We start from the raw sequence: 16,110 nt of genomic DNA on the forward strand, positions 1-16,110 counted from the left end.
GGGCGCCTTACTCCTCAGAGTCAAATGGCACCCAGTCATGAGCCGTCTCACCTCTTTGCTTCTCCCCCGCCCACACCCCCCCACACCCCCCCACACACACACACACAGCTCCCGTCATGCCGACGTACGAGCGGCAGCCGCCGATCAACCAAAGCGACGCCACCGTCAGCGTCCTACTGCAACCGGCGCGCAGCCGCGGCGCCCCCGTCAGGTGAAACGCGCAGGCTTTCTTTTGTGTGCGCGCGCATTTGTGACCGCCTTCATGGCCGCGCGTGCCCAATGGCAACACGCATGCACGTCCCAGGAAAGCAAAGCGACGTCAACACGCGCTTACGCACGCACGCACGCACGCACGCTCACGAAAGAAGCGCTCTGGCATGGCGCTTGGTGAGCCGCAATTTGCATTTGCGCCTCATTGAAACACCTTGAAAAGCAAAACTGAAAATGACAGATTTGAACCTTTTCCATGGAGACGGTTCCAAAAAGCTTTGCTGGGCCGCACGCACGCACGCACGCACGCACGCACACGCCTTCAAAACGCATTCAAAGATGACTTCTTATTCATATGAAGTGTTACTCGTTATGATTGATTGGTTTTCACAATACGCTCTTGAGTTTTGGACTTTGGAGGTCTGCGCAATTGTTCTCCTTTCAATCAATTTAGCTTTGCTCAAGGACCGCGCAGCCCATTCCCAAATGCGAGGTCGTTTCAAACGCATTGACTGTGTCTTTGGAATTACCCCACTGGAAATCTTTCCAGACAAGAAAACACCGTTTGCAGCTCTTCACACGTGACTTTAAGAAACAAAACCAGTTTTGAATTCAAAAAAAAAAGCGACAAAGCGACTGTTGATTTGTTAGATTGTCCTTTCTATTGTAGAGGGGATTAACCTGCAAAACTTGCTCCTCGCTTTTGGAAAGTTGCTCCTCAAATGAAGTCAAAGAGAAAAGTTTTTTGGAAAAGTTGTTGTAAGCCAACAGCAGCCAATCAGATTCCAGCTTGTCAACCCCATCATCAGGATGGAGCCATTGTGCGCGCGCGCGCGAGAGAGCAAGTGATTGCGTGCAATTGCTCCGCGTTTGTGCGCACGCTGACGTCATCGTCAAATCTTTCAAATGACACTTTGATCTTGTCAACATGTCCTTTAAATCTTTCATGTTTGGCTCATGAAAAGTGAATAAAGCGGAAGATTGATGCCGTTGAATATTGCAAGACACGTGGGGGCGGGGCGGGGCCGCTCAAGCGCAGCAAAAGTACACTCCAAAGTTTTTGCCTCCCACAAACAATTGTATTTTTGCCGCTGTGGCGGTCCAAATGTTCCGCTTTGTTGGTCGGTCCGTTCGCGCCCCGCCTCCTCCGGCAGCTAGCCGGCCGCTAACGCTCCTTTGCGGGTGTGCGCAGCAAGTACCAGGTGGTGGTGGAGGAGGAGCGCCCCCGCAGGCAGACGAGGGGCACGGCGGAAATCTTGCGCTGCTATCCCGTCCCCGTCCACTTCCTGAACGCCACGCAGCTGGACTCGCACTACTACTTTAGCGCCGAGCTGGCCGTCGGCCGCGTCAGCAAGCCCACGCCGTTTTGTGTCGGTGAGCGCATGGGCGGGCCACGGGCGGGCCAGGGGCGGGCTCCGGGACGATGACGATAACCGTGACGATGCTGCCTTTCTCTTGCTGTCTAGGTGATAACGGCACATATGGAGGCTTCTGGAATGTTCCGCTTCTGCCTCACAAGAGTTACGCCATCTACTACCAGGCGGTCAGCAGCGCCAACGGGGTACGCGCGCACGGGCTGGATTTGAGCCCTTAAGCTCATTTGTTGTCGGGGCAGTTGCGGTGTCCCTCGGAGGGCCGTTGCGACTGCCCGCGCGTAGAAACGCTCGATCGCGCGTACGCGACAAATTGACGGATAGCCGCTAAGTCATTGTTTTTCAATTGACGTTGACTTCATTTGCACGAAACCTGAATTTGACGCACGTGATTTGCCTTCGCGGGCCACGTAAAACCAGCTCGGGGGCCGCATCCGGCCCCCGGCCCTTGAGTTGGACACCTGTGCCTTCGCTTCTTCTCCATCTGGTCCCCATAAAGGCATAAAAGGCTAAAAACACACACACACACACACACACACACACACCGGGATAGGACAGCAGCTCCAGCTACTTTCTGTGTGTGTGAGAGAGAGAAACAGATAATTGTTTACTGCTGCGCACACACAAGATGTTATTGTGTTGTGTGTTAATTATTGACGCTTGGAGGTTTAATTGGTGTATGTGTGTGTGTGTGTTGAATAATGCAGCGACAGGAGAGCATTTCACTGTCACCACACCGCAAACGCGCGCGCACACGCACGCCGGCGTAGCAAACGTGCGCGTGCACATGAATATGGATGAGCTCTAGTGGTTAATTTGTCGTCTGTTTGTTAAAACCAGAACGACACAAGATGTTCCATCTCACTTTGCACCCAGTCACCGTGTGCGTGCGTGCGTGCGTGTGTGTGTGCGTGCGCGCGCGTGCGCGTGTGTGTGTGGGCTGTTAAATGCCACGGGCTGAGCCACAGCCATTTTCCTTCTGTCCAGTCTGTTTACAACCTGTGCGCGCGTGTGTGTGTTTGTTCTCTCACAGGAGACAAAGATCGACTGTGTCCGTGTGGCCACGAAAGGTAATGCAATCTTGACTTTGATTTGGCTAGCTTGAGAAAGGAGTCAATTGAAAGCATCAAGCAAAGTCGAGCGCTCAGCTTCGTGGCTCGGGGACGGAGACAAGCGCCTCCTCCGCCCTCGCTCGCTCACGCGCACCGATGCCGCGCTAACCCGATGCTAATGACCGACACTCTACGGACGTCCGGGGAGGCATCGAGCAGAGCGGCGAAACGGGCTCAAAAGTCCGATTTCCGCCCCCCCCCGATGGCCGCGCAGACGCGGGCGGCACTAGACCGTTGTGCCTTTCATCGGTTTTTATCGGTGCGCAGTTGCGGCGCTTGACGCGGCCGCCAGCCGATTGGCCGCAGGCTCCCCCGACAGCCGTCGGTCACGCGGCGGCGGCCAAGCGTGTCCCTTTGCTCGGACTGCGGGGGGCGCGGCTCGATTTAATGTCCAGTCAGGAGGGAGCGCACGCACGCACGCGACTCCCCATCATGAACGGTGTTCTTTGCGGCTCCGTCGGCTAACGCGGCCACGGAGGCGCTTTGCCTTCGAGGAGCAAGCATCTGGGCTCCGCTTTCGACGCTAACGTTTCTCTTGGCCCTGCTTCGACGAGTACGGTCTTCAGAGCGCGTGCGTCGAGCGCGTGCGTCGAGCGCGTGCGTCGAGCGCGTGCGTCGAGCGCGTGCGTCGAGCGCGTGCGTCGAGCGCGTGCGTCGAGCGCGTGCGCTTGCGTTGGGAATCGCTAGCAAAGGGGCCGGCGCTGGGCCGACGGGCCGCTTGGAGCCCTCGCGCCGAGCCCGGCCCGGTTCTTGCGCCGTCCCTTTTGAAAAGCCGTCAGCGACGGTGGTCAAAGGTATCAAATCTCCCACCGGGCCTCGAGCTGACGCACGTGCGCGTGAAGTGCGGCGGGAAGTAGAACAAGGCCTCGCCACGCGGGCCGCTTTGCAACATGGACTCATCACGAATTCTCGCGAGTCACTTCCACCACACGGCATGGCACAAATACAGCAAATAGTTGAGCTTTTCGGCAAACAACAGCGGAGCGGTGGGCCAAGAGGTCCGAGAAGGCCCAAGCGCAAACGTTTGGGGGGCGGGGCGGGGCGGGGCGGGGCGGGGCGGGGCGCGCTTTCGAAATGGGAAGCGGCCTGAGCATTCCCGCGCTGGACACGTTTTGGGGCGCCATTGTCAATGCGCTGAGAGTGGCGCCGCCCTGGGGACCTTCTGTTAACCTTTTGCGCTGCCTGTCTGCATGCTCCTTCTTCCTCTTTTCCCTCCTTCTTTCCTTTCCTTCTTGCCTCCTTCCTTCCCTGCAGCCGCTATCATCAGCACTCAGCTCAGCACGCCGCACGCCGCCCTCGGCTTCGGCCTCCGAGGCCCCGCCGCCGGCGACAAGCAGCTCGCAGGTCAGCCGTCGCCCACGCGCACTAAAGAGCCTTGCTGCCGCCGCTCGGCCGTCCGTCCTTCCGGCCGTCCGTCCGTCCGTCCGTCCGCGTGGCGAGCCCTTTGCCATTTCACACCACGCTCGTTGTCGTCACTAGCTGGACAATCGGTTGCGCTAGCACGACAACAACCTGTCGTGAGGGGCCGCGTGCTCCGAGTGACGTCGTCCAACTCTACGAGTTCCCATCCAACCCTCCTCCGGGAGTACTAGTCGCGCTTTCATTTAGCGCGCGCGCAGAAAGGCACACCTCCCACTCAGTGCGACTGGCTAAAGCCTGAAGCAAAGAAAGCTGCGTTCTTTGCAAACATCTTTCGCGGCGCGCGCGAGGGAGGGAGAGAGACGGCGCCGATAAAGTCGGCAGTCAAGCTGACCTTGACGAGAAAAACAGGAAGTGCCCAAGACATTTGTGTCGCTCTCGGACCTTTCTTGCCTTGTCCGGCTGAACGTAATGCATTCCCAATGAGCCTGAAATGGAGCAAATTGAAATTGACAACAACAAATGTCACTTTTGGTGTTCATTTTTGCAAGCGTGGAATGTAGTTTCACTTCAAGTTCAAAAACACACACACCGCTTTTGATTGTATGTAGTTAACGTGCAAAAATGTGGATTTCAATTGCTTGCTATTTGGTTCATTTTCGGGAACTATATCAACCCCGTCGTCCATCTTCACGAGGCAGCCCGCCGCGCGTCGCCGATTGTGAATTAGCGCCAGCCGAGCGCCGACGAGTGTGCGTGTGCGCTTTCAGGCGCGGCCACCAGGAGACCCGAACCGGACCAGGAGAAACAATCCGACCACACGGTGAAGATCGCCGGCGCCATGGCCGGCGTCTTGCTCTTCATCATCATCTTCCTCGGGGTGGTCCTCCTCATGAAAAAACGGTAAACGGCGCAAGTCGGGGGGGGGGGGGGCGGTTGGTCGGCGGGCGCTCTAAGGACAAGCAATGTCAACATGGGGGCACCTGTTTGTGTTGAGGACGATCGGCGGAACTCTAACCGGCGTTTAACGCTGCGCCGTGTTGACGTGCGTGCGTGCGCCTTTGTAGATGTGGAAGATGAGAGAGAAATTGAAATGAAAGACTGCTGGCCTTTTTTCAGCCGCCTCAAGCTGAATCGCCGCAGGCTACGGCGTGCGCGTGTGCGTCAGATGTGAGATGTGTGGCTCCAATGACGGTTCAATGTTGCCAGGGTGCGTTTGATTCGCGCTCCGGGAGCAGACGCGGGTGTCCGTCGCCGAGGCCAAGCGGAAGTTGTCGCAAGCTGTCGATTTTCATTTCTTTGTGGTCACGTCGTCTCGCATGAAGCCAACTTTGCTTTGTCAGCTCCTTCTTCCGCTTGAGAGGAGAATCCCCCCCCTTCGTTCTCATGATCAATGTTCCGGTTTGAGAGCATTTGAGGTCCTGTTTTGCAATTTGTTCAAAAAGAAAAAAAAGCGAAACGTTTTTTTCTGGACTCCTGGAAAACCAAAAAAAACAAACGGACAACATTTTTTTCCAGGCGATTCAAAGCGCACAAGAAGACATGAGGGGGTGGGGTCAGCCGCTCGCCTCAGGGAGGGCGCGCACGCACATCCACACAGGTCTTTTCATTTTAAAAGCAGCTTTTCATACTTATTTATATATATATACACACATATATACATGACTCTTGCCTTTTCCATCTTCAGGTCAGAGTCAAAGCGTGTGTGTGTGTGTGGGGGTGTGTGCGCGCCTCAAAGTGAATCAGACAAATGGATGTTTTTATTTGCACACTCGGAATAGAAAGAGAAAAAATACATGAAGCTTTTAAAGTAGACTTGAAGGACGCGTTTCCATGTGTGCAATGCGTGCGCGCACACGCAAATAAAGATGAGTTGCGTTGAGTACATGAATCCATGTGGATAGTGTGCGGGCGGGTGTGTGTGTGTGTGTGTGTGTGTTTTGAGCTGTGTGGCATTTTTTTTTGTGCCTACAGGAAGTTGGCAAAGAAGAGGAAGGAAACGCTCAGCTCCAGACAGGAAATGACTCTGATGGTCAACAATTCACAGCACACAACAATGGTGGACACACACGCACACGCGCTCAATGGACACAGTGAGTGTGCACGCGCACACGCAATCACAGACAGTTTGCCTGACGACGATGATGATGATGATGATGGTGATGATGATGATGTTGCGTGTGTGTTTGCTTGCGCGCAGCAGTGTCGTCCGCGTCGTCTTTCACCATGAAGACAAACAGCAGCGCGATTCCAAAGTGCTTCTACGCAGGTAACGGCTGAGTCGGTCATCCTTCTCTCACAAATGAGCCGAGACGCGCAGCTGCCCGTCCCAGCTTTCTCTCGTTCGCTCATATTTCCATTGAACCTTCAACTCCGTTTCCATACTTGTGACTGCAATTAATCAACCCTTCTACTTGTGTGTGTGTGTGTGTGTGTGTGTGTGTGTGTGTGTGTGTGTGTGCGTGCCCGTGCGTGCGTGCGCGCCTGCGTGCTTCCGGCAGACGCGGCAGTGCCGACCGCCATTTTAGGTGAGCCGTCTTTTCTCTCTCGTCTTTCCTGCAGGGCAGGAAGCAAACAGACAGGAAGTAGACAAGCCAGTCAGGAAGTGGGCAGGCAGACAAACAGGAAGTGTTGCTCTTGTGGCTTGCCTCCATCCCCCGCTTGCTGCTTTTGGCTTCTTCATGGAAAGCCATCAGTCATCATTTCTTTCTGTCATGAGTTGCTTTGATTTCAAGTCCATTCCGCTTCTTGACTGGAAAACGTCCGTCCGCTGGTTCGTCAGCTTCCGTCCGTCACTCCATCCCGCGTCCGCAACATGTCTGTGACCTCCGACCTGTGCATGGACACGCGCTCGCGCGGCCGCCCTCCCGGAAAAAGGTCGCGGCGCGTTCCGATGGGAGCCTGCGCCGTTTCTAGCGTCACTCGGAAGCTCGGGCGATTGCGTCCGCGCTGTCGCTAGCTACGTGCTGTCCGTCCGGGACGCGAGCCCGGCGGCGGAAGCCTTCCGGCGGCGGAAGCCTTCCGGCGGCGGAAGCCTTCCGGCGGCGGAAGCCTTCCGGCGGCGGAAGCCTTCCGGCGGCGGAAGCCTTCCGGCGGCGGAAGCCTTCCGGCGGCGTCGTCCTTGCGCCTCGCCGACCGGTCAAGCCACGCTAAATCCAGCTGCTGCGTTTGCCGCTGCCGCACGCGGCGACCGTGCATGTTCGTTGAACGTTGCTTGTACTACCGCATCCTTTTCCACTGGCTATTTGTGTTGTATTTTTAGCCATTCGTTCTTCTTTTTTTTTTTCTGCTTATAAAAGAGCTTTTTAAAATCTGTACATGGAGAAAAGATCCAGTAAAGTTGCCATGAATTCCATTTCGTTCCATTTGAAGAAAAACACAATTATCGGAAAGGTACTTGACTACCCGGGTCCAAAATGACCAATTTGGGCATATAACATTTTGTGCATCACGCACAATAGTCTTTCGCGCAGCGGAAGATCAAGAAGCTCAATGGTGCCAAACACGAGCCGGGATGCTACCTCCAAGAGGCTAATGGCGCCTTTAGCTTCAGGGGGTAAGCTCAATGCCAGCTACGCGGTCCGCCATCTAAAAATGCGTCAGGAGCCGGGATGATTTATGATTTGGAATGCGGTCGCTCGCTGCTTATTCCGGGCCGCCAAATCGCCACGGAGGCGTTTTGGGTCCAGCGGACGCAATGGCGACGTGAAGAAGTATTTGCTCTTCTTCCGTGTTGCCGAGCGGCAACGCTCACTCCCGCGTCATCGCACATTCTGTTTTTCAGTCAGTTAGCCGAGGTGAATCGGATTAGCTTGGCTAGTCAGGGTAGCCGCGTGAGCTAGGCTAGTCAGGTACGCCTGCTGCTAACTGAGCGAGCGAGCGGGCGAGCGAGCGAGCCAAAGGGCCGGAAGAAGACTCTTCCTGTCGGCTCGATGCTAGCTTTGTGTTCGTGCTAGCCTAGCTTGCGTGCAGGCTAAGGCTGAAGCTCAAGTTGTTGCTTAAACCTTGTCTCCTCTCTCTCTTCTTCTTGTCGTCTTTGGTGTGTAAAAGTTCCCATTCATGGTAAGTTGATGCATTTGGAGCAAGGGGGGCCGGCGTGGGGGGGTGGCGAGGCTGGTGGTGGGGGGCGGGGGGGGGCGAAGGGTAGGACGCTCGCCACCTCGGCGCATGGAGCCGTGCCCATCACCCTCTTTTGATGTCTGATGTCAGCCCGTTTCCTCCACTCCTATTGGTCGCCATTGGTGTTGTTGTCATCTCACGCGTCACGAGCCGCCGCCGCCGCCGCCGCATTCATCTCATCGCCTTTCCCTGCCCCTTTGCCATGATTGGTTGGGTCGGAAGCAGTGCAGCCAATGAGAGCAGAGAGCTTAGTGAATCACGCGTCTTCTGAGGTTTGTCTGCCGAAAGCAAAGCAAAACAACTCTTTTCACCTGGACCCGGAAGCGAAACCAGAAATCCGGAGCGAGGCCGGCTCGTCGCGACTGACGGAGCCCGACCGTTGCCGGATCTCCTTCGGCTCTCCATCTTGGCCACTACTTGAGCCGGACCAGTACAGAATCTGGACCAGTCGTGGATCTGGACCCATAGTACGTTTGGCTTAGTACTGACTGGATCAGAACCTCGGCTGGATCTGCACTTTCAATCGGATCCGATTCAGTACCGGACCCGGACCACTATTTGTTCCCGAACCAGGTCTGGATCCGAACCGTGACTGGATCCGCCCCGGAAAGAAGTATCTGAACCGGCAGTGAATCTGGTTCAGTTCTCTTTCCGTCCCAATTTGGTTTGGTATATGAAGTGGAAAAAAGTGCAGTGTGAAAAGAGTTGACGGCTGTCACGGGGCTCTGCGTTCATGTGAGCCAAAGGGCGAGTTTGCAGTTTTTTGCCTCATTTCACGAGCCGGCCCCCCTTGAGTCTCCGACCGAAGCCTTATCAAACGAACGCGACCCTTCATATGATGGTGAAGTTCATCGTTGTGCTAAATCGTCTCGGCGAACGAACGTTGTCCGGCTTCTGCAAAATAACTGCGCTGGCTGCTTATGCTAAGGTAGCATTAGCGCCGCGAGCTCGCTAGCCAACGGTAAGTGCCAAAGAGGTGACTGTCCAGCAGGAATATCCCAAATTCCACATGGATGGCTTCTGAATTCTTTCGGCCGCCTGAGCTGCCTGAGCTCCCGTCGCTCGTCACTCCGCTTCCGTTTGCTTGTCCTCTGCAAAGTTGTTGGAAAAGGCCTTACTTGGACTCGCATTCCATCGGCGGATATTCCAAATGAATTTCAGCAAAGCTCGTTGATTGTACCTTGGGCCTGCGATTGCTTGATCGGACTCGGGCGCGCTGCTTTTGTCAGAAAAGAAAGCAAAACTGCTGACTCCTCCTTTGACGTGATGTCATGTCGCGTGTGTGTGCGTGTTGTCTCGTGGGGACCAGGAAAAGGCATTTTGGACCATGTGGGGCTTTGCGCCACGCACGGCCCTGCTCTAGGTGTCATTTGCGCCATTTGGCGCCGCTGTCGCTCGACGTGACCTCTGTTGACGTGGCTTTCGTGTGTTTTTGCGGCCGGCGCAGACGAGCTGAGCAGCGAGACCAGCAGCCTGGTCCAGAACCACCTGAAGCAGCGCGAAGCCGATCGCGAGCCGCCCCCCTACCACCCCGACCCGGCCCAGATGCACCCCGCCATCCGCGTGGCCGACCTGCTGCAGCACATCACGCAGATGAAGTGCGCCGAGGGCTACGGCTTCAAGGAGGAGTACGAGGTGGGTGCGCGGCGTCCGCGGGCCCCGTCGCGCGCGTCCCCTTGCCGACCGGCAGCCCGCGACCCCCGTCCAACCTCCCCGACCCCCCCCCGAGGGCTAGTCCGTCACATAGTCACATTCAGTCCGGTGTGTTTGCGATGACGATGCTAACGATGATGATGATGTTAATGGCAAGGTAGCGATCATAATCATCATCAGAATAATGACCCCCCCCCTTGCTCTCCTCCACTACTTCTTCCGATTGGACAGCTGAACGAGGTAAGCGAGTTAACGTGCCGCCGCCTTTGTCAACTGCACACCTTGGTTCATCCATGGGTTTGGTCATTCGTCTGCTCACGTCCGTCACGCAATCATCCAGTCGCATGCTTTGATTTGTTTTGCCTCCGGTTCATGCGTTTGCCGCCCGACGGATGTTGGATGCCTCTCTGTTGAACGTCATGTGGTGGAAGAAGAGTTTGCCCGCTCGACAAGCGCTTCTCCTGCACAGGGAATGCTTCGCATCTCTTAGCTAGCTTGCTCAAGTCAGCGGATGCGTGAAGTGAAGCGCAGCGTTAGCGTTAGCCTGTGGCACGCGCGCTGGGAAACGGAAGGCAGGAACAAAGGAAGGAAAAAGAAAAGAATTGGAGGAAAGAGATTTTTTCAGGGGTTCAGCATCTTTCTCTCGCGCACGCACAGTTTGCCATCTGGGATCCAGTACGCTTGAGAGCGAGATCCGGAGCCAATCTTCAGCCGGTTGCCTCGATGGATGGCTCAGGCTCGGTTTGTATTTGATGGTCACTTGTTGTGTTTGTGCGCTCAGAGTTTCTTGGAGGGCCAGTCGGCGCCTTGGGACTCGGCCAAGAAGGACGAAAACCGAATGAAAAATCGCTACGGAAACATCATCGCCTGTACGTATGCAAACACGGCCATTGATCTGTTTTTAGTAAGGGAAATGACACTCTAGAATATTGCACTTCAAAAAAAAAAGGCCATAGAATGGAAAGAGTTTGTGCGTTTTGTTTTCATGCTTCAATTCATTTCATTGTGCTGCTCCTTCGGCCTTGGCCACTGGGGGGCAGTATACGGTCGCACGACAAAAGTTGGATGACCAAAAAATCGGCGATATGAAGCTTTATTTTGCGAGGCGCCGCTGTGCTAACCTATTACTGTGTGTGTGTGTGTGTGTGCGCGCGCGCGGCGCGTGTGCACGTGTGAATGCATGTCGGTGCGGCAGACGACCATTCCCGTGTGCGTCTGCAGCCTCAAGACGGAGAGAAGGGCTCCGACTACATCAACGCCAGCTATGTTGACGTGAGTAACATGACCGCCCGCACGCGCAAAGTCCTCAAAAGCACGTGACGTGATGACAACTTTCAACATGGACTCACTAGCTTGCATTTCGTCGTTGGCTCAAAAACAGCACACACGCGCGCACACACACACGCACACACACACTCAATAAATAGTCGGTTGCCTTCAAAGGTCAATACAAAAGATGGCGGCCCTCTCTGTTTCCATGGCAACAGTGGTCATCCTGGATGCAAGTGGTGTTGACTGAGTCAACAAACCCAAAAGTCGGCGTGTGCGCGTCAGTTTGTTTTGCCACGGTGACATGCTAACTAAACACCAGTTGAGACTCCGCCCACTTCCAAGCAAAGCGACAGCTGTCGGTCAAGTGAAAAAGTTGATCGCTTCTTTGCTTGTCCCGTTTTACAGGGTTACCACCGGCCCAACCACTACATCGCCACGCAAGGTGCGCCCGCAACCGCGCTCGCCGCTTCCTCGCGTGTCATCGCCTCGACTCACATCTGTGTGCGCGTGTGTGCGTGTGTGTGCGTGCGTTGCAGGGCCCATGCAGGAGACCATGTACGACTTCTGGCGAATGGTGTGGCAAGAGAACACCGCTGCCATCGTCATGGTAACCAACCTGGTGGAGGTGGGCCGGGTAGGCGATACATACACAACACGGACAGCGCGCGCGCGCTCGGGACTCCTTTTCCCACAATGCATCTGCCATGACATGACTTTTGGAACACTGCCCCCTGTTGTTCCTGACTTCAAGTGACTTCAACTTTGCCAACTCAAAGTGATTTGCTGGCACTCCCATGGTGTTGTCTGTCAGTGGCATTTGGTTGCCAGGGTGGCGGGCGCATGGAGCGCATCGGGCGCATGGAGCGCAGCGAGCGCATGGAGCGCATCGGGCGCATGGAGCGCATCGGGCGCATGGAGCGCAGGGAGCGCAGCGAGCGCAGCGAGCGCAGGGAGCGCATGGGCCGCTGCTGTTCATGCGGCATTTTGGGGCGACACGACAGGAGCGCCGAGCAATCAAGCCCTTCGTTTGCTCGTCTCACTTATAGCAAGAACATCAAATGGTTAAAAACAAAAGAGCAACTTTGAATATTGAAATACTGGAGGGGAAGAACATTTTTTGGGGATCAAAAGGCCAGCGTGTTTGTGTTTGGCAGTAGTAAGTCCGAATGTGAAAAGGGGGAAAAAAATGCCTCTCATTCTCGAATGCGTGAAGATGCAGACCTTTGCCTGTTTAGGAGAGCAGAATTCCCAAATATTGAGCAGGAGTCCAAAAGCCGAAATATTGGTCGGCGATGGCGTTTGCGGAGGAGTGCGTAAAGCCTATTCTTTGCGTTTTGTTTTGACGCGGGACATCTGCCAGACCTTTGAGAAGGTGGCCTTGCGCTTGTGCCCAGGTCAAGTGTTGCAAGTACTGGCCCGACGACAGCGACATCTTCGGCGACGTCTCGGTGACGCTGATGGAGACGCAGTTGCTCTCCGAGTACGTCATCCGAACCTTCGCCGTGGAGAAGGTGGGTGGTCCGCCGGTCCCCGGGGGCCGAGGAGCCGGACGGCTAACGGTCCGCGCTCGCGTTCCAGAGGGGCGCGGCCGAGATCCGGGAGATCCGCCAGTTCCACTTCACGGGCTGGCCCGACCACGGCGTCCCGCTGCACGCCACCGGACTGCTGGGCTTCATCCGCCGCGTCAAGGCCAAGACGCCGCCGGCCGCCGGGCCCACCGTGGTGCACTGCAGGTCGGGTGGCGACGACGAGGACGATGGAGACGCGGCCGCGGTTTCGCCGCCTTGCGTTACTCGTGCGGTTTTTGCCGTCGCGCCGCGTGGGCGGCCGCGGGCTAACTCTTGTGCGTGTGTGCGTGGCGACAGCGCGGGCGCCGGCCGCACGGGCTGCTTCATGGTGATCGACATCATGCTGGACATGGCGGAGCGCGAGGGCGTGGTCGACATCTACAACTGCGTACGAGAGCTGCGAGCGCGCCGCGTCAACATGGTGCAGACCGAGGTATGCCGGCGCGGCGAGTGCCATGTGGTCGGAAGGTGACGCCAGACGCATCTGCCGCGCCGCCCGCAGGAGCAGTACGTCTTCATCCATGACGCCATCCTGGAGGCGTGTCTGTGCGGCGACACGTCCGTCCCGGCCAATCAGCTGCGTTCCCTCTACTACGACATGAACCGACTGGACCCGCAGACCAATTCCAGTCCCATCAAGGAGGAGTTCCGGGTAAACGCACACAAGTGGCGACGTTGTGCTCGTCGATATTTGAATAATATCATTTGAAAAGGCATTTCACAAGTTGCCCTTTCAAACTAACTGGCTGACAGCTAAGCACAATTGTTCCACAAAAGCCAAGCGTTTGCCCGACAAAGTTGAACGTTTCAAGGAACGACTCGGACGTGTTCCAAAAGTCGCCGACTGCGTTTGGGAACAAAAAGTGCAGACTCGGGGAAAAAAGGAGCACGGGTGCCCATCGGTGCGCTTTTCTGCTGTACAGAAAGTGTGCCAGTTGGGTAGGCCTGACTGCAGGCGTGTGTGTGTGTGTGTGTGTGTGTGCGCGCGCGCGCGCGCATCAGACGTTGAACATGGTGACGCCAACGTTGCGCGTGGAGGACTGCAGCATCGCGCTGCTGCCGCGCAACCACGACAAGAACCGCTGCATGGACGTGCTTCCTCCCGACCGCTGCCTGCCCTTCCTCATCACCATGGACGGCGAGAGCTCCAACTACGTCAACGCCGCCCTCATGGACGTACGTATGCCCACGACCGGGAAGGCCGACGGCGGGGACGGGCGACCGCCGGCTCGCCGCACTCGGGCTGCTCCCTTCGCCAGTCGCCCCGAAAAGCCCTGATAAACGTTCACCCTATGTTGCCCGCAACAAACGGGGGGCAATCCCAGAAGAAAGAGATTTTTTTGGGGGGGCCAAAACATTTGCATTTTTTTTTTCCTTTTTTATCCACAAACGGATGCTGGACCGCGAGTATGCAGCGGTCGTTTGAAATTGTAATCTCAGCAAGCGCCGCTGGATGGCAAACGGTTGAGCTGGCGCCCGGTCGTCCCAGGCCCTTAAACTACAACGGGAGCGACCCTCCTATTTTGGGGGGCATTTGAAATGATATGCAGTACCTGGATAGTGTGAACATTTGGAGTGAATTGATTTCTCTCAGAGCTACAAGCAGCCGTCGGCCTTCATCGTGACGCAGCATCCTCTGCCCAACACCGTCAAGGACTTCTGGCGCCTGGTCCTCGACTACCACTGCACCGCCATCGTCATGCTCAACGACGTGGACCCCGCGCAGGTCAGCGCACACGCACGCACGCACGCACCCGATGACGTTGCCTGGGAAAAGCACCAGTTTGCGCCACTTTAGAAGGGCCTTTCTTGTTCAATAATAATGACATGAAATAAAAGCATACGCGCACATACGTGTCGGCCAGGTGCGTTACACTTAACATTTGCTCGTAGTTGGGCCGGGAAAGAAAGGCACCTTTCGGGGAACGCTTTCTGGCTCTCCCCAAGCCCCAACAAGAGCGCATTTCCTCGAAACACGGAGAGCTCATCGCCGTTAGCCGCGTTAGCTTGCACTTCATGGTTTGAACTTGTCCTCCAGCTGTGTCCTCAGTACTGGCCCGAGAACGGCGTCCATCGTTTGGGCTCGCTGCAGGTGGAGTTTGTGTCGGCCGATCTGGAGGAGGACGTCATCAGCCGCATCTTCCGAATCTATAACAACACAAGGGTGCGCGTCGGCGGCTCCTCTTCTTCGTGGTCCCCTTCTCCCCTTGTCCTTCTTCTTCCCGTCTCCTCCTCCTCCTTCCTCTGCTTGTCCGCTTATTCACGTTCAGCCTTTCATTTGCTCAAACTGCCAGCCCCAGGACGGCTACCGCATGGTGCAGCAGTTCCAGTTCTTGGGCTGGCCGCGGTACCGGGACACGCCGGTCAACAAGCGCTCCTTCCTCAAGCTGCTTCGCCTGGTGGACAAATGGCAGGACGACGGCGGAGACGGACGCACGCTGGTGCACTGCCTGTACGTACGCCCGCAGCATGCGCTGCGTTCATTCATTCGCCGCGCAGATCGACTGCATCAACAACAAGCAAGTTGTGTTACCGCATCGGCTGATACGTGATGCTTAGTGGCGCACTTGCGCTTACGGCGCTCGAGTACCGCGGTGCCTTGAGATACGAGTGACCCGGCTCGGGATTTTTTCGAGACGCGCGCCGTCTTTCAGCCGGTGTGCCCCTTTCGCTTGCGGGCGCAGACTCCAGATACCAGTGTGTAAGGGTGACGCTGAACTCAAGCGGCACTTGGGCAGAAAATAAACAGTTGTTGCAAAAATGAAGCTTCAAGCTGTTTAGTGGCTCTCCCAGCTCAAGTTTACCCCCAAATGGAACAATGACACTTTTTGTATTTCAAACCATCACATGGTTTAGCCTTTAGTCTGTAGATTTATGCTAATGCTGATAAAGAATGGGAAACTCCATTGATGCGCTAACATTTGTGTCGCGGTTTTACAACACTCAAAGCAATGGATTTTTGAACACAAACATGCAGCAATTTCAATAGGGCAAGATGATTTGAGGTAGGAGTGCTTTGACTTACGAGCGTGGTTAATGAGCGGCAAACAAATTCAACTGGGATCTCTTGGCACCACTGTACTGTAGCATGAAACTGGCTGTTTCAATACAACTGCGAGTTTGGTGAAAGTTGGAAATGTACTTTTACTGCGTTTTTTTTTTCTTTTCTCCAACCATCCCTCATTCTTTCCGTCCCCCTCCCGCAACCCCCCCACGCCCCCTCCCCCCCCCCCTAGAAATGGCGGGGGCCGCAGTGGTGTGTTCTGCAGTGTCAACATCGTGTGTGACATGTTACGAGAGTTGAGGTCCCTTGATGTTTTTCATGCCGTCAAAACTCTGAGAAACAACAAACCCAACATGGTGGAACTTCTGGTAGCTCAAACACACGGACACATGCGGGCGCACACACACACTCAGGTGACTGGTCTACTCTGAGGTCATCTC

General features: G+C 55.8%; 1 protein-coding gene across 4 annotated transcripts in view; it reads left to right on the forward strand.

The window, feature by feature from the left end:
- Nucleotides 1–16,110, forward strand: part of LOC147127001 (receptor-type tyrosine-protein phosphatase mu-like) — a 34,167-nt gene that overhangs the window by 17,197 nt on the left and 860 nt on the right. The window contains exons 13-36 of one of the 4 annotated variants that reach the window (XM_086020143.1): nucleotides 109–211; nucleotides 1,403–1,584; nucleotides 1,677–1,771; nucleotides 2,617–2,653; nucleotides 3,950–4,039; nucleotides 4,825–4,957; nucleotides 6,029–6,147; nucleotides 6,255–6,323; nucleotides 6,556–6,582; nucleotides 9,621–9,808; nucleotides 10,058–10,066; nucleotides 10,608–10,695; nucleotides 11,022–11,098; nucleotides 11,504–11,540; nucleotides 11,635–11,732; nucleotides 12,493–12,609; nucleotides 12,677–12,831; nucleotides 12,964–13,099; nucleotides 13,169–13,318; nucleotides 13,669–13,842; nucleotides 14,261–14,392; nucleotides 14,705–14,830; nucleotides 14,961–15,118; nucleotides 15,903–16,038. In XM_086020143.1, coding sequence (XP_085876269.1) covers nucleotides 109–211; nucleotides 1,403–1,584; nucleotides 1,677–1,771; nucleotides 2,617–2,653; nucleotides 3,950–4,039; nucleotides 4,825–4,957; nucleotides 6,029–6,147; nucleotides 6,255–6,323; nucleotides 6,556–6,582; nucleotides 9,621–9,808; nucleotides 10,058–10,066; nucleotides 10,608–10,695; nucleotides 11,022–11,098; nucleotides 11,504–11,540; nucleotides 11,635–11,732; nucleotides 12,493–12,609; nucleotides 12,677–12,831; nucleotides 12,964–13,099; nucleotides 13,169–13,318; nucleotides 13,669–13,842; nucleotides 14,261–14,392; nucleotides 14,705–14,830; nucleotides 14,961–15,118; nucleotides 15,903–16,038 — 2,636 coding nt within the window. The remainder of the gene's footprint in view (nucleotides 1–108; nucleotides 212–1,402; nucleotides 1,585–1,676; nucleotides 1,772–2,616; nucleotides 2,654–3,949; nucleotides 4,040–4,824; nucleotides 4,958–6,028; nucleotides 6,148–6,254; nucleotides 6,324–6,555; nucleotides 6,583–9,620; nucleotides 9,809–10,057; nucleotides 10,067–10,607; nucleotides 10,696–11,021; nucleotides 11,099–11,503; nucleotides 11,541–11,634; nucleotides 11,733–12,492; nucleotides 12,610–12,676; nucleotides 12,832–12,963; nucleotides 13,100–13,168; nucleotides 13,319–13,668; nucleotides 13,843–14,260; nucleotides 14,393–14,704; nucleotides 14,831–14,960; nucleotides 15,119–15,902; nucleotides 16,039–16,110) is intronic. The other 3 variants (XM_086020146.1, XM_086020145.1, XM_086020147.1) reach the window with 3 other exon arrangements.

Source organism: Filicampus tigris, chromosome 21, assembly GCF_054856515.1.
Source record: "Filicampus tigris isolate MCC_2025a chromosome 21, RoL_Ftig_1.0, whole genome shotgun sequence".
Taxonomy (NCBI): domain Eukaryota; kingdom Metazoa; phylum Chordata; class Actinopteri; order Syngnathiformes; family Syngnathidae; genus Filicampus; species Filicampus tigris.